Genomic DNA, 25,436 nt, shown 5'->3' with positions numbered 1-25,436 from the left:
CTGCCCAGGACTTTTTAGTGTCCAGATGGCTTTTTAGTGTCTGAGGCTGGAGACTCTTATCACTTGCCTGTGCTAGTGCTCAGTCACCCTCACATTAAAATCTTTTTCCTGATGTTCAGAAAAAAAATGGGAAAGTGTGAAGAATAAATTCATGCTATGAGTGGGGGAAAAAAAAAAAAATAAAAAAAAAAACTTGGGTGATTGCCCGCAGGCAAGCTTAGCTTTAAGAAAAGCTAAGTTCATGCACCTGAAAGTATCAGAAAGGGAGAAAAGCTTTCTCTTGGATTTCTCACCCTTAAAAAACCAGAAGTCGCCAATTTTGAAGTTCACCAATGAAAGCTTCATTGAGGATGTAGGAGAGCCCACTTACGATCCTTATTTCCCCTTCGTTTCTCCATCTATTCGCTGTTTTGCCCCGTGAGCCCGTCCGGATCTCGGGATGCCGAGTGTGCCGCCGTCGGTGTGTGCGCCCGGGAGCCCCGAGCGCGGCGCGGGGCGGTGCAGGGGGCGCGGGGCCGAGGCGGGCGCGGGGCCGCAGCTCCCCCGTGTGTGCGCGGGGCGCGGCAGCGCCGCTCCGCTCCGCTCCTGCCGCCCTGCGGCGCCGGGCTGCTCTCGCCGCCTGCCCGCAGCGGCTCTGCCTTCACGGCAGCGCTCCAGCAACGCTGGCTCCTCACGGCAGCTGAACGATCGCAAGGACACGGTGATCCGAGCAAGTGCGGCGCGCGTCGCTGCGCGTTTGGGGTCTGCTCTGGGTAGTTAAAATTGAATGAAGAGCTCTGGAGCCGCTGCAGATGGACCAGGAAGTGTTTAGCCTCATTTGGAGGCAGTATTCATTTCTCTGAATATTCACGGCTGGTGCGGAGGCAGGACAAGGCTGCTACCTGCCATTAGTGTGATGAATTAATCCTGAAGTGGCCACTGATGAATTCAGCAAGGTAGACAGTAATCTTTGCACAGGGAATATTTTAGAAGATGCCCCAGATAGTAACTTGGATCTTTATGTTCTCCTAAAGCCTTCAAGTTGGTTGAGTCATTGTGCCATTTAAGTGTGGGTGGCTTTTCCCCACATGAATATGTTTCCATTGACTTCTGGGTCTCTTTAAAAGAATTAATACATTACTTGATCAAGTTTGTGTTTGCAGAAACAAGTTCTAATGTACTCTGGAGGATCTTTGGCTATGTCTTACGAATCTCTGTAAGTGCTCTCTTCCGGTGTTGTGTCTCCATTTTGTCGCCCTTCCACACTGATTCACAGGTTTAGGAAGTGTTAAGACAATTAGAGATGATGAGTAAATGTATTTGCAAAGGTTAACTAGAGGTTTTTATTGACACAGTAAGCTATTACGTCTGTCAGCAGTGAGACACCTTGAAAATTATTCAAAACACTTAAAGGTGTGCTCTTTCTCTGAACTGCCTTTTCTGAAATCTGTCTCTTTCCATTCAAGGGTCTTCTGTTCATGAATTTAACTTTCGTGAATACATTCCCTCTGTGTTTAATCGCAGGTAAAGAGAAATATTATTTATTATATCTTTGTTTAAAAGAAGTATGCCCAAATCATGAATTGCCAAGTAAAAAGACCTATAAAGCATTTTTCTGGATCCTAACACTGGCCTTATACAGATCCATCACTGGTGGTGCTAAAATCTCTGGCTCCTAGTGGGAGCTTATTCTAGGTCGTTGTAGGTTATTTCTGTACCAGGTTACTGCTCTGAAGTAGGCATTTTGTATGCTTTCAGCTTCATTTTTCTTATAAGAAGGGAAAGCATGATGGCAGCCTTTTGGTTTCAGCAAAGAAGGGTGATACTAAAGGCTAATCATCTTGAACAAAAGGCAGAGGAACTACCTCTAGAAAAAATGCAAAGGGGAGGAAGGAAGTATCTTTGGCAATTGTAGAGTTACATTTGTTTTAAATGATTGGGAAAACTCAAATAAGAGTGTATGTTTGAGATATTTTTGGCAAAGTGAATCTGTTGCTCGTTATAAATTTGATAGAAAATTGTAATTATGTAGCTAACATAAACCAAATGTTTCTCATATACATTGTTGCTTAACTTGCATTGAGAAGAGTAAGGATGCAGAGAGCCCTTGAACAGTTTTGCATGTGGCAGCACTCTGCAAGCGTGGTTGTGAAAGTGATTTTTCTGTGCTCATATTCCCCTTTTTCAGGTTTTCCTTTAACCAATAAAAAGACTTAAATTTGGATTTCAACATCAAGTTATTAATGCACTATCTTTTAAGAAAGAAAAGCCTCTCTTTTTTTTTTTTTTTTTTTAAGCACTACCTGCACTTGCTGAAAGGAATTAACAACACTTCCAAACTAATGAAACCAGTTGGAGTAATTGGAGCCTTGCCATTAATATGAGAGTGCTTATCCCCTGTCACGTGCCTAATGTTTGTGAATATCATTCAAGGACTCCTTGAATAGTCCCAAGACTAAGACTGGCTCATAATTACTTCCATCCCCATCAGAGTGTGTCACCATCTGTGACTGTGTGGGCTGTGTATTCAGTTCCTTCTTTCTGCTTTTGCCTCACTTGGTAATTATGTTTTTTTTTAATGTTGCACAAATGACACAGCTTCAACAATTAGCATATCCACAGCTCTATCTTTGTTCTCAAGTGGTTAAGATACCTTTTCCTCTGCTTTGCTTCTGAGCTGGCAACCTACTTCTTTCAATTTCTCAGTTAACAAAAAACCCAAAAACTCTGCAAAACACCACCACCAAAACCATATGCAAGCACAGGAGAGAGATTCAGGCTATGAAATTTCACAGATATACCTAAATTTAGAAAAGATAACCTGTTTGGACAAACCTTAATTTTATTATTTTTCTTTTCTTATAGGCCAGACATTTTCTGGTTCATCATGTTGGCAGCTACAAATAGATCCTGGAATCTTTAGATCTGTTTATATTGATATGTGTGGGATGTGTAGAGACAGGTATATGGACAGAACTTCATTTCCTAGGTTGTTCTGAATGCAAACAATGAAGTTGGGTGCTGTGTGGAGATTGGCTGTCATGGGGATCTGGCCCTTTGTGCTGCAGAAAAGCATCAGTAAGTGAAAAGGAAATTCAGAAACACAGCAAGGTGTTATCACAGGTGAAATTGCTTTTGGTGCAAATTTCCCTTCCCAACACGGTGCTGTTTTCTGTTACTATATTTTTCTTTTGAACTTACCTGTGCCTAGCAGCCTTCTGAATTGCAAATGCACTAAATTCTCCTACGTTTTGTAATGTGGCTTCTTTCATGCTGCTTTATCACATCATTCCCTATGAGATATAGGATCTCACAAGTAAAGGATTTGTAGCTGTAGGCTATTAAGTTTGAGTTCATAACAGGTAGTAGGATCAGAACACAGGGGATACAATTCAAATGATTACGAAGTTTTGTAAGGAACAGCCTAACAGATGAATAACTTGCTGGGCTTCTGCACCTCCAGTTCAACAAGTTATTTGGGGCTGCACTGCCTGAGCATAGATTGCTTCATCGTTTTGATTTCATTTGGGGTTTGAGTCAATTCTTCAAATGTGTGTTAAATAGCATAACATTTCCAAACGCATCTGGCAGATATTTTTGGTATGGCTTTTGCATGTGAGCAGTGCTGCACTGCCAGCAGAGATGTGCATCTGCATCAGGGTGTCAGTTTGATATATCTAATTATATCAAAAATAATCAAGACAAATTCCTTTGGTACTTACTACATCTCCACATGTTTCCTCTAAGATATGCTACAGATTAAAGTAAGTCAACCGAAGGGTGCACAGATGAAATTAAGCATGAATGCAATGCTTTTGGCTTGTGCAATTTATAAATACACAGCAGTCAGCTTAGTGATGAATGTGAAGGGTTACATGGCAGCAAAAAAATTTCATTTTCATTTTCTTAGTCAACAAGTAGTTTTGAAAATATGGTACCAGTATATTGTAATAATTTTAATCTTAAAATTAATGGCTCTGGATATTGGTTCTTTGTAAAAGTATCTCCTTTCAAAGTTTATAGCTTAAATATTAAAAAAAAGTTTTTTCTAGCAAAATAGAAAGGATTCTGAAGGAATTATTTTCTATGCCATCATACTAGAGCTTTCAGATGTGCTTGAGGAACCTCCTCTTCAACTCTCATTGTAACACTAATTTATTGTATGTTTTGCTGGCAGGGATTTATCTGAAACTTACACTGATTACATCTTTTTGTGTAGGTACATCTTAGCAGGTTCCTTTTTAAGTCTCAAATCTTTCAGTAGTCAGTTGTGACTCTGTTTATCAGCTTTTTCCAAGTGTTGGTCTGAGGTTTTTGCTTGCTTTCTTTGTTGTCAGCTCTAATCCTGATGGTTCACATCATATTAATGGATTTATATAAACTCTTGCTTATTTTTTGCTTGCTAGATTTAGTAATCTCTCAGGATTTGCTGTATAGAACACAGCCTGTTGACTCACAAGCAACAGGCTGTGTTCCAGTAAGAAACTCTTACATGAGAAAGCAATCTCCATGTTCAGCATGCCTGAGAAATCTCAGCAGTTGTAGCGTCTGCCTGTGAAGTGGAGACAGTGTTCTGACCAAGGTGTCTCTTCACAGAGCTGGGCTTAAAATTCCAGGTTTTTGTGATTATTGCCTGTGTCTGCTCTCTCTTCATCCTTAAGCTTTTGGACTCTTTCACATTGTAAATTTCTGTAGGTTGGATTGTCTCGCTGCATTTCCTACCTTTGCTGCTCTGTCCTAAAGAGCCACAGCCCAGGGAGAATGGCAGTTTCAAGAATCACTCCACCAGAATGCAGATTACACATGTAGACCATGGTTACATTGCTTAGTGTTTTTTTCTGAACAATACAGTCTTTGTCAATGGCAATACCTTGAATTTATAATAGTTACTGGCAAGAAAAATTCCCTGATTAATTTCCCAAGAAATGCTCTTGGGGAAATAAATAATTTGAACAGTGGCTTTGCTACATAGACACTTATATATTAATATTAATGTTTATTTAACATGCTCTCTATCCATCTTGTTAACATCTGTTGTAATAATGGAAATTATTGCCAAATAGTTTCAAGAGTGATGGAAATGAGATAGCGTGCATCTGAATGTGTGTTTGGATTGGATTTTAAATTTATTGTCTGTATTCTGCACTTAGAAGAAAAGCAATCTCTCAATTTTCACTTTTCTTGATCATAAAGAACTTTAATGGTTGAAATAATTTGATCTGGTTATTGAAAGGATTACTATTATTGTTCAGCCCAGCCGACCCTCTGGAATTTGTGGAAGGTGTTTAGCTGTTTGAGCTTTTGCATTTGTGCTATTTTATTGCCCTTATCGTTACACGAAATGCTACATTATCAGCATACTTGTGTTGTTTTTGTACTGGTTCCAGCTGCAGTGTGGGGCCACTTGTTGAAACCTTGACATCTGTTTTCCCTTTTCCTCCTTTTTTTTCAGACTTCAACCATGTTGCTCTTTTTCAGTGTAGCACGCTGAGCCTTAAGTTAGCATATGCAGCCAAAAGCCATCACACAGCTACGTTTCAGTTTATGATGGAGTGCTGTCCTGCATGCCTTTTATTAATGATTATGCCTGAAAGAAATGGAGTTTATGGCATTATCACCAGAGTCCACCATAAGCCAGTAAGCTAACACGAGAACATTGTGTCATGGATTTTAAGGTGATGCACTGGGATTTTGGAATTAAAATGCTTCCAAAGAAGGGAAAATAGGTCTCCCACCTCTAAATGCATTTGGGTAGCTATATATTTTTTGCACAGTCCATCTGCTGCTTGAAATCAGTGGTTGAAATCTGGTTCTAGTGCAGGCACAAGGTGTGATGGGTTCAGTTCAGATATTAACTCTTACAAATTTCATGCTTCAACCTGCTTCTGTAGTGCACACTGTCTTTCTCACAAGAGCAAGAAAGCTGGAAATATTCCCACACTTGACAAAGGTGTACTAAGGCAGGTTGCTCTGAGTTGAAAGACAAAAGAAAATCTTGTATTTAGAGGTCTTTCAAGAAACTGCTCCTGGAATGCCACCTAATGTCGTGGTAGTCTCTAAATTGGATGCTTTTGTAATGGTGTGTAGACTATAACTTTGAGCTTTTCATGTATCAGTCAGTGATGTATATAATATAATTTCTGTTATAGAGGAATTGCAGTATCTAAAGCAAAATTTCCAATCGAAGATTTCCATCTGGATTTGGATTCAGACAGCTAGTAAATTTTATTTGGACCAATTCCCAGATAAGCTGTGTTTTCTGCAGTCTCCAAGGGAAGGCTGTGTGATCTCCCAGCGTCTCAAAAAATGATTGCAGCTTGCTCCCACAATTCCCAGCTGGGAAGGTAGAGAGCAGCATCTGGCCAGCCAAGCAGAGCAGGACACAGCTCACAACCTCCTGCTGAGCAGAACTTCACAAAAATAAGCAGACCTCTAAAAAAAAAGTACATAGTGGATGGAGGTAAAAATTAATCAAATGGTTCTGTTCTAGCAGTTAATTCAAGGATTCATACTTGCCTTATAGCATGAGTTTGATAGATCTCTTACTTGAACATGGAAATAAGAGTGTTGTACGCTTTCGGGTAAAATGGTGAGAGTGTCTTTTGTTGGAAAATTGTATTGATTTCAGGGAGAAATTGCAATCAGAAGGCTTTACTGGTGTGCAGGAATCTTGAAAAAGCTGATTTTGAGAAACATGGATTATGTGCACCATATTTTTGATATTTATGAACGAATTACAGTAAAACTACTTCAGAAGTAGCAGACCCCTTAGTTTCCATTTCAGGTAATGGACCAATATAATGCATTTACTAAACACAGTGAACATGACTGAGCACAATGATTCATTTCACCTAGCTGTAGAAGCTTACTCTGAAAAATTTTTTTGTCTGTACTTTAGCAAGATATTTCCTTTTTATCTCCAAACCTGTAATTATAATTTTCAGAAATTGACACATGACTGCATTTTTCTTTTGAATGAATTTATTTCACCTAGCTGGTCTCTGCCTCCTCATTTAGCTGCTCTAAGCAACTAGAAGGATCATCAGTGAAAATTTATCATGAAATGTGAACAATAGAAATTCGTAATTGGTTGTTCTTGCATACTTGAGAAACTTTAAACGCAGGCATGAGAAAGTAGTCCAGTGCTCTGCTGTTCACAGAAAACAGGACAAAGCTATGGATTTTAATTTTTTAATGTATCCAGGATGGTGTTCTAGAAAATAATGTTATTCCAACGGAGGTAAAAAATACTATTTTCACTTTTAACATGATTGATGATTGAAGAGCAGTTTGGGGTTTTCTACTACAGGGCCTTCAAGTTGTGGGTTTTTCTTTTATAAGAAGTTCTGCCATACAAAGGCCTCCTTCAGCCCATGATCTTGCAACTGTCACTTCTTTTTGAAGGACACACTGACCAGAGCTTAAGACAGTTTAAGAAACTGCTCTGAAACCAGCAGCTTTTGTGCAAGTCCAGTTGCAGGAGTACAATTATTTGAATGACAAAGAAGTAAAAGTAAACACTATCTTGACTCAGAGGATATTAGCATACTAGGATTCCTTGCTCCTTAAATCATAGACAACATATTCTGTGCTTAGTTTTTCGGTCTCTGAGTATTTAACAGTAGAATTCAGCCATAATAAAAATAAAAAACACCTCACAGGAGCATTGTATCTTTTTCATCAAAATCTAGCTTTTCTAGCTTTGTAAATTGTTTCCCTTGTACACACACATTCTGAAATTCAGTCTCCAAAACTATTTTAGTACCTCTAACAGGGCCTTATTCAAGCACCTGAGGTCAAAGAGGTTTTATTTTGCTTAGTGGTCAGAAATTAGAGTAATATTAATTTCCTGTTTCTTAGGGTTATGTGAGTACAGTGTTTGCAAATAGTTGCCACCTGTTTGGACATAAAAACCAGGAGGGCTGCTGGAGTCCGCACTTGGCGTGTCTGACCACTAAATGGTAGTGTTGTATTGCAACTGGTAAAGGAAAATAGAAGAATACAGCACAGGAAAAAAAAAAAAATCCAGATGTAGTTGAACTCTGCTACCAAGTCTTAACTATTTTTCCATTGGCCCATTGATTACATCTTCTGCTGTTAAATCAACCATCCTATCAATGTTTGATTGTCCTGAAAAAACATCATTAGTTTAACAAGAATTTATTTTAAATGTGTGAGGAGATTTTTTCTTCTCTGTTCTGGTGTTTGAATTGTCCATCACGAGCATGCTGGTCTATTGTGCAATTGCTGTGGGATTTTATGGTCACTAGCAGGATTCAGTTTCCTCCAGTGCAAAAGCCACATTCTCATGGCTCTTGTCCTGTCTGCCATGAAGCAGTTTTTGACAGGAGGAGTCTCAAGTGCCCATGTTAGGGGTTCCTATAGAGAAACCTTTGACAAATCTGAATGCTAGTGCTTCTCAGTATTGCAGTCACACATAAGCCCATGAGGTGTCGGTTGCTTTCCTCAATTTCTGTAACAAAGAAGCCTGTTTATTATTTTTAGTCTAACATAGAAATTATTTAAGTTTCACATAATGTTTTGAGCCAAGGTGTAGTAGTTATTGTGCACTAGAACTGCAAACTTTCTACTATCTTTATCTGAATTTTAGGAGGTTAAGTGGAAAGCTTTTAAAAAGGGCTTGTCACAAAGTGAACATGTGCATCAACAGGAATGTGATGGGACATTTGAAAAACCTAATTTAAGTTGACTGGTTTTTTAGGTGTGCCACTTTTGGTGCAACACAGAAAAACAAAACAGCGGATATTACGATTAGCGTATAAAGCATAGTGTGAAAGGTTTTCTTGTCCTTATGAAAAGACTTTACTGACCAAGAGAGAAATGTTTTAACTGAGGAAAGTAGATGATTTTTTGGTGATTTCTTTTGCCTAGTCTTAGCTGGACAAAGACCATACAGGCTGAGCTGTCTGTATCACAGAATGATGTTGATGAATACACACCTTAGAAATAGAAGTAGGCTGATACTATATTTTCAACAAACAAAAAGGGAGAGAAACCTCTGTATTGGTGGCAGAGGGAGCAAAATAAAGAGCAGTGAGTCCTGAGCCAGCACTGACCAACATTCAGCTGTGGGGAGAAAACGTGCAGGGCAGGTGAAGCAGGACTCCCCAGGGTATGGGGATGCTGGCTTGTTTTCCATCTGCTCCTGTGAGGCAGCAGGAGAACAAGCTATTTCTGCTGCTTTTGAGGATGAAAATTCATATGTATTTAAATATGATGGTGCCTTGTGTTGATCTGATTTGGGGGTCAGAGATACGGTCAGAGGCATTACTCTGCAATGCGGCCACACAAGCCAATTGGCAGAGACTGGCTCCAGCCAGCTCAAACCCCTGTGGTAACATCTCTTCATTTACGAAAACCCCCACAGTACCATCTCCTCTTCATTTACAGAGGGCACTCTTGTAATGAGAATCTCATGATAAAATGCTCTTCTTCACTGAAAATCTCTCACAGCTTGATGATGCAGTTGTCACCATGGAGATTTCACTCCAACAGCAAAGAATGAATTTGGTGCTGTTTGACTTCGGGAATGTGTAGCAGATACTTCCCAGTGGCTTCAGCTAAGCCACCACCTGAGGAGAGAACTTGGATCAGAAGCTGAGAGAGGAAGTACATATACACTGATGATAAATTATATTTTTTGTAGGTGACCGGATCTCAAGAAATGGCATGTGTGTAATGACAGATAAATGTGAAAGGGCATGAATAAAAGCCTCAGAGCCTGAGCCAAAAGGAAGGCATATAGACTGGCCTTAACCTTGAAGGAAATATTCAAATGTGATGGTCTGTGAATTCCAGCTGAGGTATAATTCCTTTCCCTCAGAAGGAAGGGAGGGGCTGAGGTTCCTTGAGAAAAGGGAAGAAAAAGAAAGTTTTGCTATCAAATGCATATTTAGAAAGAACAAGTTGTTTTTTTTTTTTTCCCTTCCCCAAAGGCCTTACTGATATGTTTGGATTTCTCATTTCACAGAAATTACCTAAAAAGAAGTATGGAATGTTTAATTTCTGATTTTCATGAAGCCATGAAATCTTTCTGTATGAGTAACAGTTGATTGTTTTACTGCTCTGTTTTTTGAGGGCAGCTCTACACAGTAAGCAGTATGGTACAAAATTGAACAAAGTTTTGGGAAAACTAATATGGGAAGCAGGCCTATACTAGCAGCCTTATGCTACTGCATAATGTAGTAATGTAGAGAGTCTCTTCTGTTACTGCATTGCTGCTAGGACTAGGAATGATTCTCCTCCCTCTCTACTCCACTCTCATGAGACCTGCAGGGGAGTGCCACAAAAATGATCAGAGGGCTGGAGCACTTATCATATGAAGAAAGACCAAGAGAGCCAGGGTTGTTCAGCCTGGAGAAGGGAAGGCCCTGGAGCAACCTTATCGCAGCCTTTGAGAACATAAAGGGGGACTGCAAGAAGTCTGGGGACAAACTTTGTAGCAGGGCCTGTTACAATAGGACAAGGGGTTTTAAATGTTTTTAAATATTTTTTTAACTAGAAGAGGGTCGGTTTAGATTAGATATTGGGAAGAAATTCTTTACTGTGAGAGTGGTGAGGCACTGGAACTGGTTGCCCAGAGAAGCTGTGGATGCTCCCTGCCTGGAAATGTTCAAGAACAGCGGCAGGGCTCTGACCAACCTGATCTGGTGGAAGATGTCCCAACTCAGGCAGTTGGACTAGAGGAACTTTAAGGTCCTTTGCAACCCAAACCATTTTGTGATTCTATGATTTATAAGCTCCCAGGAATATTCATAGCTGTCATGAGACTTTTACTGACTGCCAGGGTAGATGGCAGTGAGATAAATTCAGTATCTGAGATATTTCTTCATGAAGCAATAGATAAAGAAAGGGGAAAGGGATAAAAATAAGTAAAATAAGTACTGCAAAGGTAGTGGTTAGTGGAAAATATGGTTTGTCTAAGGAGAAAACTGAAAGGAAAATATCAGTAAAGATCAATTTGAATCTTAAAACAAGGAGGGGCTTCTTTTTTTTCATTTGAAAAATCAGCCAGAAGGAAAGTAAAGAAAGAAAAATAGTAGAACAGAGGTATGGTGAACTCCTTTGACATGAATAACTGAAGAGACCTGCCTAGGAATTAAACATTGAGGCTGAGCGAGCAAAAAGTAGCAGGAAAATGAAAACAAGCTCTGTAATAAAGCTCATAAAACTTGACACAAAATTAATGACTAAGAGCCCTAAAATCATGAGTCATTTAAATACTGAGGTTTTTCCAAGGATGAAACATCTTTTAGTGTCTTTTTCACTATCAGGGAAATGGTAATCAAACTCAACATGAGATTGTTTAAGGTTCAAGAAGGCTACTTTAAAATAGATTTAAAACTTCCCATCTGGCTGACCATGGGGTGAAGTCTGGAAGGCAATTGCCACTGACTCTCTGCCTGCCCCATTCTTTGGACTGTTCCTTCCCCACCAGCCTCAATTACCTCTCTGTCACCCTCTGTGTGTGCTCCTGGCTGGCAGCCCGTGTCTCCTCCTTCCTTAATGCCTCGTATTTTCCTTTTGCCATGCTCCACTTCTCTTTTGCTTTTCATAAAACCTATACCCACTTATCATGTGAGTTCTCCTTAGAGCCTTCTGCATCTTTTTTGGTTTAACCACCTCATTTCTTTGTCCTCACTTTTCTTTCCAGTTCTCCAACAGCCGTGGTGCCTGAGGATATGCCAGCTTGAGGTTTTCTCATTGCTCATCCAAAATAGCTTTCAGCTTTGAGACTAATTAAGTTGTTATTAAAAGAAGACAAACACACACAATACCCTCTCCTTCTTTTCTGTCCAAGAACCCGGCACTATGAATATTGTAACAAAGAAGTGACATAGTAATCATGGTGGTTGTTGTGTAATGTGCAGGTGCTATGAACTGTTCCTGAATGCAGTGGAAAATTTTATTTTCTAAATTTTTTTTTTTTTTAAGAAATCAGTGTTTCAGTATTAACTCGATGTGTGGTCAACTTTAAAAGAATAGAAAAGTTTGACTGATGCAAAGAATTTTTTTCTGGTTTTTTTTGTGGATGTGTTGTAAAACGTGAATTTAAAAGGTCCCTGATCCCACTATAGCCAGAATACAGCAGTTTTAAAAGAGGATTGCATCTGTAGCTTTCGTTTCATGCTTTTAGCAAAAAGATTGATTCAGTCACTCTCTCCATCCCTCCCTCCTTGCTTCCCTCCTTCTTTCTCTTCCTTTCTTCCCCTTACCTTTCCCTCTCTTTCCCCTCTGTTCTCCTTTCCCTCTCTCCCTTCCTCTGCACCTCTCCAAACCACTTCTGGCTGCTCTTTCTTACTTGGGGCGAGAGAATATAACCAGGTGTTGGCTGTACAAGCTGCTATTCTTGGGCCATCTGTGCTCCAAAATGTGAGGCACAAATTCTTATATGGTTTGTATCTCTAACAAGAAGGGTCTCCATAACAAGGGTACCAGCTCCAAAGAGGTGAGCTTAACTGTTTCAGGCCAATCAAAGAAAAAGTCTCTGTAGCAGTTAGGAGATTTCTCATTGGTTCCAAATGCTCGCCTGTTTAAAGAAGGAAAAGTGAAGATAATTTTTCAAAATTCCTATAGTGTATATGGTGCAAAGCCAGGCCTGAGGGTGTGTTGGAAGACAAGTTTGCTGCTCTTGCTCCCTGTTCTCCTTCTGGGACAGCTCTGATCTGCTTTGTGTTTCCCCAGCAGCTGTGGGTGCCTGGCCCATCCAGGTCCTCCCCAGGTCCCTTCTGGGGACACAGCTGATGTGGTGCTTTGAATAGAGGATCAAAGCACAGTAGCAACTGCTGAAGTATGAAATAATTTGGGGTCTTCCTAGGTAGACACCTCTGTTTCTCACTGAAAGGGCATAGGGGTGTCTTGAGTTGTTTACTAAGGCAATGACTTGTGTGGAATCCAGGCTTCACCATGTACAATTTACTCAGGGGACTTCAGGCATGACGAATTCTTCAGCCTCCTCTGTTTTTCATGGTTATGGCCAGGTCAGCCAGTCTTATTTATGTGCCTTGCCTATAGCCAAAGCCTGTACTAGTGATCTGTTGTCTTTCTCACCACCAATACAAGCACTTCCTGGCCTCTGCTAATGCTAGTTATTTATTCATTCCCCTACAAAGTATAAGACACCATTAATGTTAAATAACATCTCCTTACCAGAAAGGTATTTATTAAAAAGAATCACAGAGTATTTAGTACCATGTGTGTCTCAGACAATATTTTTTCATTTTCTTTTTATATAAGGTGTGTGTTTGACTGCTCCTGCATTGGCTTTTTTTTCCCCCTGTGAGAAATGTCCTGGTATAAAAGATGAAGCCTTATTTGTGAACGAGAAGATGGATTCTGTGCCTTGAAATCAAACGGAAAAGTCCAAGGGAGGCTTTTGTAATTCACTGTTTAAAAAAAGGACTAATTTTAAAGCTGATCATGTGCATCAGAGCACCCTGACCTCTCAAACACTTGTATGGTCCAGCTTAGGTGATAAAAGTTCTTGATCTTCTAAACTGTAACTTTTTAGAAGCCGTGTTCCCCAGAAGTGAAAATGGGTAATAAAAAGCAGGTCCTGTTGCTTAGCTGATGACTGAGTGTGAATAGAAAGTGTTTGCAGATTTCTCTCCAAAAAAGCCTGGAAGGGGGTGCTGTGTATTTGTCAGATGCCTTTTAATTTAACTGCTGAAGAAAGTGAACTTTCAGAGAGAGCCAGGGATGCTGAGACAGAAAGGATGGAAAATGCAGACAGTGAAGGACATCTCAGGGCTTCCAATAATAATATAAAAAGGTACTGGAAACCTTAAGATAGGTTATGCTGGAAAAAGATGGATTTGGAAGCAAATTGTGATCTTGCTATAACCTTTCTAAAATCTAGAATTATAATTCAAAAATTATTAAAATTTCAGGAGGCAAGAAAAGCTGTAATTTTACATATGGAGTATGAAACTGAGGGCAAGGAGAAAGAGGCAAGCATAAGAATACTTTAAATTATAAGTGTAAAGTTTAATAAAATCCAGTGATATCTAAGCACAAATTATTTTTTGTGTGTTAATCCTATTTTCTTTCTTATTTGCATATAAATTGCACTGATTGAACCTGAGATGCTTTAAAAAATTGGCATAGTTGATCCTGGTTAGGTGTTGCTACCTGCATTTCAATGTCCTGTTTAGGCTTGAAAAAAGCCCTCTTAACTGGGCAGAGCCAAGCACTTCTGAGTTTTATTAAATCCATAAATTTTTTTTATCAAACATGTATTTAATTTGTATTTATGTTTGTTGTCAAAATAGCTCAACTTTATGCCTAGAGTTGCTTATTACTGTTTTGGTTCTAATACTCTGCTTGGTATAAAGAAAAATGTAAAAGTTATCACTCCCCAGAAGTGTGTCAAACTCGGGAAGCAAAAAGGAAATCACAGGATTTTTAATGTTATTCTGCAAATTAGTAGTTTTGTACATGCAGTGGGAGAGGTGGCAATTTCAGAGGAACTTGACTGAAGGGAAGAGATATTTGAAGTTTGGTGGGAGTATGGGGTGGGAAGATAGGCAGGATATGTCTCATGGACAAAAAAGAAAGATGGGAAATCAATGAGTTTATTTAAACGTTGCTGAGGCTGATACAATAATAGAATATAAACTGAGTGGGAACATGGTAAAAAGCTCTATCAAATATTTACATTTTTGATGTTGGTGTTCAGGTAGTATGTAGTGTTAAGATGACAATGGTCATAGAAATAGGGTTGCGGTGGACCTGAATATAAAAGTACATGCATTGCTTAAGGATAATTTAGGAAGAACCTTTGTCCTTTTTTTTGGCATTTATTTCATCTAGCTGTTGTTCTCTCAATTTCCTGTTTTTTTCATTTGCTAATGTCATACCTTTAAAATTGTTTTAATTATGAATAGTAGTCTACAAGCAAGTCACGACATGTACTGCTATTTTTCTTCCTTGAGACATTTCTACTATAGAGGCTCATAACAGCTGTGGATGTCAAAGCCTTCAGACATGTTTCTGGGAAGCATTATATGAATTTTATAACCCCTAGACACCAGTTACTTCAGATTGATGGGGGTACTTTTTATGCCAAAATCTGGCAAAATGTCATTAGGTAATTCTTTCGCTTGTGTTTTTGTAGACTGAGGGGGCTTGTTTGGATGAGCTGGACTTTCTCAACTGTTTTGTCAATTTTTGGAAGTTGTTTATGTGTTGCTTTACTGGCTGTAGACTTGAAACCCTATTTGTGAAATCAACCTGTTCAAATATCAGTACACTATTTAATTACAAAACTTAATATAAAAATATATAAGCAAGCCTACCCTTTTAGAATCTTCTTGTAAATGTGAAGTGAGAACAGATTTTATTTTGTTCTTTTTTTTCTTTTTTTAAAGATAGGTAGATATCTATTTTGTTTTTTAAATTTGTAAAAGCTGGATCAGTAAGTCCAAAGCCAATTTTTGGTAAAAGTCATAGATTCTTTGTTTAATATGATTCCATATGATTGGAAAGATTAAATTGTTAAGCAGTGCCTTGTAGAATAACTAAAATCTGTTGTAAGGAAATCCTAGAATAGAATTATTTGGGTTGGAAGGGACTTAAAACTCACCTAGTTGCAACACCCCTGCCATGAGCAGGGACATCTTCAAATAAATCACTTTGCCCAGAGTTGCATCCAACTTGACTTTGAATGTTTCCAAGGATGGAGCATCTACCACCTCTCTGGGCAACCCATTCCAGTGTTCCACTATCTTATTGTAAAAAATTTCTTCCTTGTATCTGCCCTCTTTTAGTTTAAAAGCATTACCTCTTGTCCTATTGCAACAAGCCCTACTAAAAGTCTGTCCCCATCCTTCTTCCAAGCCCCCTTTAGGTACTGAAAGGCTGCAATAAAATCTCTTAAATCTCCTGTAGGGACATAAAAGCACACCAATATAATCCTGACTGTTCATATATGGGAGTAGAAAGAGATTATCCTTTTACTCAGTGCTAGAAGAATTATCCCCAGCTCATCTGACTTGGCTATTTAGCTTGGTGCCTTCAAAGAGGACTTCATAGAGGGAGAGTGTGTGAAGGAGGCTTAGTTCACCCACATGAGTTTGATTCCCTGTCACAGAGATTTTGCTGAAAGAACTGCATTTGGTTCTGCATACAAAGCTGTAACCTTGTTTCATTGCAGCCAAATGATAGAGATGGGAACTGAAAAGCAAGTTAATTACCCACTAACTCCTGAATGGTACCTTGTGCACAAACAGAAGGCGTTTACCTCATACCGTAGATGCATTGTGTAATAAATCTGACACTTCCAGCTTTGTGTCTTATCTTTCCTGCACTGTCCGTAAAACTTTTTCTCACTTGTGACAGATGGTCAGAGCACAGCTTTGGAATTTATGAATTTCATTAATTTAACGAAATTATGAAACTTATGTAGACTACTATTTTTGAAATTTATGGAGATGAAGCCCTGTTGATTCCATTAAAAGTGAAGAATTTTCATGCAGATGGAGACAAAGAGGGATTTATTGTTACAATTCTGATGATGAGGTATTTCATACAATGTCTTTCTTTCCTTCTTGCTTGCAGGTGATGTGCCTTCAGGATTTTTTTGGCGATGATGACATTTTTATTGCATGTGGACCAGAAAAGTTCCGTTACCAGGATGATTTCTTGCTGGATGAAAGTGGTAAGATGTATTTTTCAAATGTTTACAATGAGAGTAATAGGCAGATTTCCATATCATGCTAATTAAACCAAAGCAATATCACCTGAATTGGTTTCAGAAACAGAAGAAATATTTTAATTCTAAATACTGAAAATAAGAGAATTGAAAGCAACAATAAAGCTGTCTACCTATTGCAGCCTAAAACTTGATTTCAGCCTGAATTTCACATATCATAGGAAATGTGTTTGGTGGAATTCCTTTCTCGTGAGGTCTTTCATGTTTTGGCTTTGAGTTTATTCTGTTGCTTTATTACAATTTCTCAGGCTCCCAATGCTTACCATTGAGATTTGGATAATGATTCACAGGTAATATGATATAGAAAGATAGATGCAATTCTATATGGAAGATAAATATAATCAGCAAATGCAGACCAAGTCATCTGAGAAAATTTAGGGAGTTTTCTGTTTTTCAGAGGCTGACTAATACAATAATGAAATCAATGTATGTAATCCTCTGAGGAAAATGCATGTTTTGTTTTCAGATACTTTTATTGTTACAAAGAATATTCCTGACTTAGGAATCACAATTGTAAGGAAAAAGAAGAAAAAACTAACTATAGGCTTTGTGCATTTAAGCAAACAGACAAAGAAACAAAGCTGCCAACAACACTGAATTTATTTTTGTTTAGAACAAGACACAGCAAAAGTTTTATTGCTCCTACACTCTTTCTCAGTCCATGGTATCTTTGTAATCCATTGGTATCTAAATCACTCATATTTTTTCAAACTATCAAAGGTCTCAAAGAACACTTGACTGAAAAATCAGTCAGAGAAGATTTTGTTACAGCAGTAACCACTTCACAGTCATTATGTACATACCTGTTTAGCTTCACCACTTCATCATGGTTTTTGTTGCAATTATACTCTTAACAATTCAGGATGGTGCAATTGTGTTTCGCTGGCTAACCTGTGAAACTGGAGAGCTTCTTGGTTTACCCAGCTCCAGACAAATGGTCCATTAAGTTGTATAGGAGCAGAAGGCAGCAACTTGTGCAGACCTGACTCTATGAGTTGAAGGGTGACTCTGAAAAAGGAGGTGTCTTCTGGGCACAGGAATGACCTTTTGTGTGAGGCACAGACAGAAGCAAGAACACATTCTACATTCCTCTAGAGGACCTTATAATATGGAAATAAAAATCAGAATAGAGCACCAGATCTGCTCTTTGCAGTAATGAAATTACTGTAGTTGCCTCTAAGGCAAAATGTACTAATGGTGAAAAAGTAGCTTTAGTCATCTTTAGGATGTGAGGGGGACATTTGAGCAGCAAAGGTTGCTGATTCCAGGTGGCTTTGTGCCCAGAATGGAGGTCCTTGCCTTTAAGGAGAGGAGACCTGGGTAGTTGACTGTGTAGTCTGGATTCACTTGCGTCTCTTATCTGAAAGATGGCACTGGTGGCTGCCAGTCTCCTCACAGTGAATCGTGTGGCAGTTTTTCCAGCAAAGACACAAGAAATGCTGACAGCAGATTTATCTAAAAACACTTTGGAAGTATGTAGCTGGTTTTTGGAGGTCTAGTGTCAAAGTACAGACATAGCCTGACTCAGTTCAGTCTTTGTTTTTCTGGCATATCCGCAGCCCTTTGAGTAAGCAGTGACTTTCTCTGAAACTTTGGTGCTTAAAACCATTTTATAACTGATCTTAAAAAAAGAGAAATCCTTAAAATCTGTGGTGAAAACACAACTTTAGCTATTTGTTGTAGTGTTTGCTTTTCTATCAGGCAAAGATTCAGTGAACATTGAGTGTTTTTACTGAAGGAGTGAAGGGAGGGGAGAAAATCAGATTTCACACTATGTCTCTAATTCCTTTGAGAAGTGTACATCAACTTTGCTCTCTCTTTTTCAGGAGGTTTGGTATCTGAGAATTTGTTTAGGTTGCTTGCCAATAATAGCTGATGTTCCAACTGATATGCATCTAATCAGCCTTCTCTGAGCAGGAGCAAGAGTTGGAGAGAAAACTAAAAAAAAAAAGAGCTTTTAACTTGTTTTGTTCGGCAAATGAATTTGTGTGATCACAATGTGTGTCTTTGCATCCCTCATAGTTAATCTAAGAACACTACAATTATTAGGAAGTGCTGTCAACTGTGCAAGGCTTGTAAAGTCTGTCTCTTCTTCCCTGAAAAGCATCTTGAAGCAACATTCTGCTGGTTTGTCACTACATCCCTCCAGTATTCTCCAGTTTCAGCCAGATGATGAGAATAACAGTTAAGGTGTTGCAGCAGCAGGAGTAAAGAAAAGCAAAACTTGAAGGTGGGAAAGAAAAGTAGAGAGAATAAATACACAAATAATCAGGTTTCTGGGCTTTTGGGAATTACTTCTCAGGGAGGAAGACTGCCATTGTTTTGTGGTCTGGGTTCAGAACTCCTGATACTAGGTGTGAGAAAGAGGCAAAGTTTAGGGGGTTGGGAAGCCAGTCACCTGTACTGGGATTCATTTTAGCTAACACTAGGTAGCTGCATGTAGGTAGATACCTGGGACTGAGCCATTCCCAGTAGATTTCTTTCCCAGTAAATAAAACTTATTGACATACTAGATGGTAGATGTTTGGTTAAGTCAGTTGAAAGTGGATGTTTCGAAGAGTTCTTGTGAATTATGCTCCAGAATTGTCTGGTTTGAGGCATCTATATGTCTGGTGTAGCTGTTCTTGTCTACATTTTATGTCTTTAAAGTTGCTGAAAAAACTTTTAGGATGAGATTAATTCTACCCTATCAGAAAAGTCTAAAATCTCATCCTCTTGCATTATTTCTAGTCATCTTTGTTTCTCCTGCTCCCATGGCTTGCTCTTGCCCTTGGATAGCACATTCTAAGAGCCATAGGATCAGAAATTTAGAAAAACCAGTCTAGAAGTCAGTGAATCAACCTCCCCATCTAAATGTGGGATTAACATTCCACATTTAGTTTCTGGCATACTTGTCTAACAAGACCCTTTAAAGCCTGTGATGAGTATCTGTATCCTCTGTATCCTCCCAAGACATTCTGTCCCAGTAGTAAACTCTTCTTACTCTTTTTTAGCTATCTTCCCAAGATTCCCTTGCTATAAATGAAATCCATTACTACATTTCTTATCTACTTTGACCATGGGAAACAGATGATTCCTTTCTCTTTGAAAAAATCTGTGGGCTCATCAATTTTCTTTTCTTTAGGCTGAACAATTAGTTCAGCTTTGATTTGACTTCAGGCTCAAATCTGCCCTTGAATGAGGGTGTGTGTTCCTTCTTTATATCATCTCCCTTCTCTGTTTTATGTCTTTCAGGAAGAGGCATTGCATATCCCCTTGGCAATCAGTTAAGAGAAGTCAGTTAATTAGGGATCCATCAAAGAGAAAAAACAAGCAGTCCTCATTATATACTGCAGTTTCTTCCCTTCCCTGCCTTGATGTACAGATGGTTTTCATGCTAAACACACTGTTTATTGCATGAAATGCAGAAACAATAGGCACTATCCCCATCATAATTCCTAGCAATCATCTCCATGATCAATGGATACAATAGCCACACACATTTTTATCATGAGAGCTGCAGATGAGACATAAAGATGCATGTGAGTGACCATAAAATTAAGAAGTAAATATTCCTTGTATGTAAAGCATCAGTGATGATGCTATTTTCATGCAAAGCTCTTATGGGATATGTAAGCACAAAAGCATTACATTAATGAAGCACACATTACAGCGGCTTGTAAGAAGAAAAATTCCTCAGCGTAGAGTATGGCAGTGACTGCTTCAGGCATTGTTAGCTTGCAGTTTTGGAAACTCTCCCAGAAATCCCAGGTTTTCTTTAACTGAATGTTCAGTTTTCAAAGGAGATGTCAGAAGATGACTTTCAATAGCCCTTAGCTGTGTGTTGACAAAGATTAAGGTTTAAGGGCCACTCTCACAAAAATATTTGCAATCAGCTATTATTTAGGCACCTAAATAGGATTTTGGAATGTGAGTAACTCATGAGATTTGCCCTAATTCAAAACATCTCCTTTGCTTATACAGGTATTTCTTTCTCAGCACTGTAAAATAAGAGACTTTTTTAAGCTGTCAGTATTTGACTTAATTTTTTAAAAATTAATTTTTTTTTATGTTCTGTTAATGTTTCTGAGTGCTTTGGAAGCTTGAGAGTTGCACAAAGAGTATGGCAGACTTCATCACGTACTGAGATGCATCATGTACAAAAGCTGCAATCTCAGCTGGCCAAAGCCCGTGTCTCCGCCTCGAAGCAGAGTGTAACCAATATAGAATGTCTGGATGTGAAAACAACTGCAGATTGCTTGTCAAAACCACATATTACTGTTATGGAAACAATGAAGAGAATGACTCTGTGTTAGGGGAAAATTAAGACTGGAATCTTTAAAACCTAATTTCATTTTGGCTTTGCTGGCCTGTTAGTCCTCAGCTCAGCATCTCTGTGCCAGCAGTGTTACTGCTTCATCTTGCCAGCAGCAGACAACTTGCCAGGAAAATCTGAGTCCCGTGGTGTCCACACACACGTGCGTGTCTGCATGGAGGCATGCACACGCATCTGATCCAGGAACTGCGGTTAAGGTCAGGGGTATCATGCTTATCCCTGTTAATAGCTGTCATGTTTCTGCAACCTTCATTAATCTGTCCTTCCTAAAAGAGGCAGGAAGGGGAAATTGGTTATAGTCCTCGTCTACCCTGATTTATAGGACAGAGACTGATATGTTAAGCAGCTTTTGGCTGGACTTGGGAGTGGAGAGCATGCTGGCTGACTTACTCTGCCCTCATCAAAAACTCGTGCTTTGGCAATTGGAAAGTAATGGTGGGTTCTGAGGACTTTGAGATACAACTTTGCTTTCAACAGAGGCATAAATATAAAGTGTTCTACTGCAGTGTGATATTTTCAAATGTCAGCAACTGCTGGGCCTTGGAAACAGATATTCTGTGTACAAGGAAGAAACAAACTAAGGCAGGAGAGGCCAGGATCTGGATGTACCACTTATACTAACAGTTCAGAAAGTGAAGAAGGACAGAAGTTGCTTTTCCAATGGGTTTGCATCCAATGCCCCCTTTATCTTCCTACTCCAGGACCTCCATTTTCATCTCCACCCTCTCTTAGTGCTGTAGGCAATTGCACAGTACCCTCAGCTCCCTCCCATTTGGCACATCAGTACTTGTCTTCATTCCCTTCCTCACAATAAGTACTTTAAAAAGGTCTCATTTTATCCAGTAGTGGGACATTCCACAAGTTTCTCAAAAATTCTCCCCTCACTGAGACCACCTGTGTCCAGCTGTGCTGAAAGTACCTCCCTCCCTAGGTCTGTGCACCCAGCCCAGCTCTGGCTGCCAGGAAGCACTCGGCCATGTGGCGGTGTGGGAGTGACTCACTTGTTTCTCCTGGGTTAAACTCTTCAAAGGAGGATGCTGATCCCCAGTTCAATGCTCAGAACAGGCTGGTAGCGTGATCGTCAGGTGGCTGTTAATAGAATATCATGTGGCGTTCATGAAATAAAATCTGTAGTAATGCTTGAGTCAAATGAGCTGCTCACGTGAAAAATGCATTCACAGAACCTCAGTTTTATTCTGTGCAGCATTTTCTCTTTGTTATAGGTATGTTCTTGATTACATAAGCCCACTTCTTTACCTGTTGTCTGCAAGCTATTTGCTTTCAATATTCTCCACTGTGTCTCACAGGTCTACTTATTTGAGACATTGCTTCTCACCTTTCTGCCTAAGCATCTCTAGCAGGGAAAGCTTGGCCACTTAAATCATAAATCTTTGCTTTCCCCCTGCAGCTGGCAGATTTATAGACATGAATAAGGGATGTTAGATCTTTCAAGAAGATGACATATGTGCTTCCCAGTCCAGATTTACACTGAAATGCATGTCCCTTTCCCCAACTCCTCACCATGCATGCATGTAAATTTGCATAGTTTTCACTTTTCATCCATGTTGCAGTGAAGAAGTTGCCTGTATGTATCGCCAGGAAAAATTGTGGTCATTTACAACTTACAAAACAGCCATTGAAACTCGCCAAACTGTAATACTGCAGTCAATGCTAATTCATCCTGCTCATTGAGCCAAATGTTCTTCAATATGTTTTCTGCAGTATTTGCTTTCCCTGATGTCTGTTAAAAATAGCATGAATTAAATGCTATCCAAAAAATTAGAACTGATGGAAATTCCCATTTCATCTGCATAATGAGGTTTGAGTGTGCATATTCCTTCAACCTTTTTCAGCAGTAAAGCTGATTTTGGATATAAAAATGCTAAAAATTTTGCACCCAAAAATATCAAGGATTTCCTCAATAATATTTACATATTAATAAATTGTATTTATGTTGGGAATTTATAAAACTTCAGCTTGTTTTAAAGAAAAGGGAAATTGTTATTAAACATCATCAATATCATTATCTTAATATACAAGGGAATTTAATCATAACTGCTAGTGTTATTAAATAGCGAATAAGAGAGAAGACAGAATATTTATTGGTTTTGTATAGCTCGATATTTTTGCTCTTTCATTTTAATTTTTTCTTGTAACTTCTTGAATATTTAGATTAATAAGATGGTCCAGGAGAACATTTTTCTCACAGAACATTTTGAGCTATTTTCCCAAACTGTGGACGTCTCAGTTGTATATCCAAATGCAGAAAGTGCAATTCTAATGTTTATGACCACTTTTCTAAACAAATTTTAGGTTCCGGGGAATAAACACAGAAATTTGATACACACAACAGGGTAGATCTTGGGACTCAAGCTCTTACTTTGACTGTCTCATATCTATTTTTTTGCCATGGAAGTTGCTTTATTTTGCCGCCTTTGATGGTATTCCAGCTTGTATAATATTCCATCCTAGATCACAGGTCGAGTTTTGAGCTTGTGTGTTCAGTCTAATCCTCAGAAGATGATAGCTTCCAAAATAGCAGCTTAGTTTCAGTTCTTTTTGGGAGAGATTTTTTGTTTCACTTTTCCAGTTCTAGTGATGATGGAAGTAGAAGATAGTAGCTGTCTATTATAATCTCCTCCACCAAGTTTGTTGAGTAGATTGGCGAAGACCACAGAGAAGTTTCACATCAGAAATGTTTAGAAATTGCCTTTCTCATATGTTTATCTTTGTGCTTTTCTTGTCTTGTAATTAGTCAGGTAAAATGGAGCATGCAGTGTTGGTAATCTTGGCGAGTACATTTGTGCTTTTCACAGTTTGAAGATGCATTCCAATGCTGGAAACTATTAGAATCTGACCAATTTCTGGAACAGTGTTCTGTTACGGGAGATCCTTTGGGTGAGCACTACAGTCCCATTTGTATGGCACAGCTTTGAGAAGAATAGTTCTTGTAGCATCAGTGCTTCATCATTAAGTCTGAGACCTGGAGCAAACTGTGCCAGCTGCTACAGGGTATTAGGATGTGCCCTGGAGACCTGCCTGTTCTTTGGGTGGCCTGTTCTTTGGGTACCAGAGCTTTTGTATGGAGATTAGACTCTACTTTTCGGCAGTAAAATTGGACTGGCTCGCTAAATTGACCACTGTAATTTTCTACTTTTCGTAATAGATACAGGCCCTCTTCCTGGAGTTTTGTCATGTCTTGAGTAAGTATGTGCACACTTTTTTTAGTGCCAGAGCTGTCCAGATACTTTTATACTGGCAAGATATTTTGAAAAGAGCATAATTATTCAAAATCCAGAGCTCTTTAGCTTTTAGAAAGAAAAAAAGTTCTGAAAGCATATGAGGAAAATGTATTCATCCTTAATACTCACTAAAAGCTTTTTTAAAGTCTTATCAAACATAAACTTCAGCATAGCAGCTGTGGGAGAATCAAACAACCTGGAAAATATTTCAAAGTGGTGAAGTCAGAAAGTGGAGTACACCAGTGATAGATATTCATATTTATACATATTCAGTGAGATACTGTGTATACAGACACAAATATATCAAGTATAAAGGCCAGTAGAAGACTTCTGAATAATTTCTGTGTTGGTCTGCACTGCAAAACTGGCTGCTCACAGTGTATGCTGCAAAAGTGGTTTGGTGCTATTATTTTCAAAATGCAACCTACAGAAATTTCCCATTGAAAACCTCCAAAGTCTTACCTGACAGCTCAGGTTGCTTCTGTGAACACTCACCTTTGAATAAACTTTTTCCAGAGCATAGCTCCCTGCAGGAGAACTGGATGCTAATAATATGCATGAAGAAATATAAGGCTGAGTAATCTTTAGGAAGTCTCACGTTGCCATGGAATTGAACACCCGTAGGTGGTAGGTCATGGAGCTCTGATTTGGCTTCTTTTATTCTTCAGTCAGAGCTTTTTAAAATTATTTTGTTCTAGAGGAATTGTAAACCTTTTTTTTTTTTTTTTTGTTTTGAAAGAAAATCTTCTAGGGACTTAAAATTCATTGAAGCAATAAGGGGGCTAACATGAGATTTCACTCTTCTAGATGAAGGATCTGGTCCAAGGAAAGTTTTTGGAAGATTGCTAATTATTCCTAATAGAGTGAATAGTGTTTAAAAGACAAAGAAATTGAAGTTGCTTAGTCTTTCCTTTTACTCTGGAATAGAAAACAGAAGGTTTTTCTCTGCTACTTAGAACTGTTAAGATTGTCTAGCAAAAAAAGAAGAAAACTTACAGAGCAAGGCAGTTTCTGATGAGGACACCATGTTCAGGAAGAAAAAATCCCTGGAAGAGAACAAATTTGATGAAGCATTATGCAAACTATTTCTGTCTTAAACTATACATTCTCTTTCTGTTTTTCAAGCACATATTGATATCTGCAGAATAAGTGACTTCAGAAAATGGAG

At 38.8% G+C, this 25,436-nt stretch overlaps 1 protein-coding gene across 5 annotated transcripts in view; it reads left to right on the top strand.

The window, feature by feature from the left end:
* Nucleotides 1-25,436, top strand: part of DCLK1 (doublecortin like kinase 1) — a 240,177-nt gene that overhangs the window by 103,573 nt on the left and 111,168 nt on the right. For all 5 annotated transcript variants that reach the window (XM_048295102.1, XM_048295101.1, XM_048295099.1 and 2 more), the window contains exon 4: nt 16,558-16,657. In XM_048295102.1, coding sequence (XP_048151059.1) covers nt 16,558-16,657 — 100 coding nt within the window. The remainder of the gene's footprint in view (nt 1-16,557; nt 16,658-25,436) is intronic.

This window comes from Corvus hawaiiensis, chromosome 2 (assembly GCF_020740725.1).
Source record: "Corvus hawaiiensis isolate bCorHaw1 chromosome 2, bCorHaw1.pri.cur, whole genome shotgun sequence".
Classification (NCBI taxonomy): domain Eukaryota; kingdom Metazoa; phylum Chordata; class Aves; order Passeriformes; family Corvidae; genus Corvus; species Corvus hawaiiensis.
The sequence above is the reverse complement of the archived record's forward strand: the minus strand, read 5'-3'. Positions and strand labels throughout refer to the sequence as shown.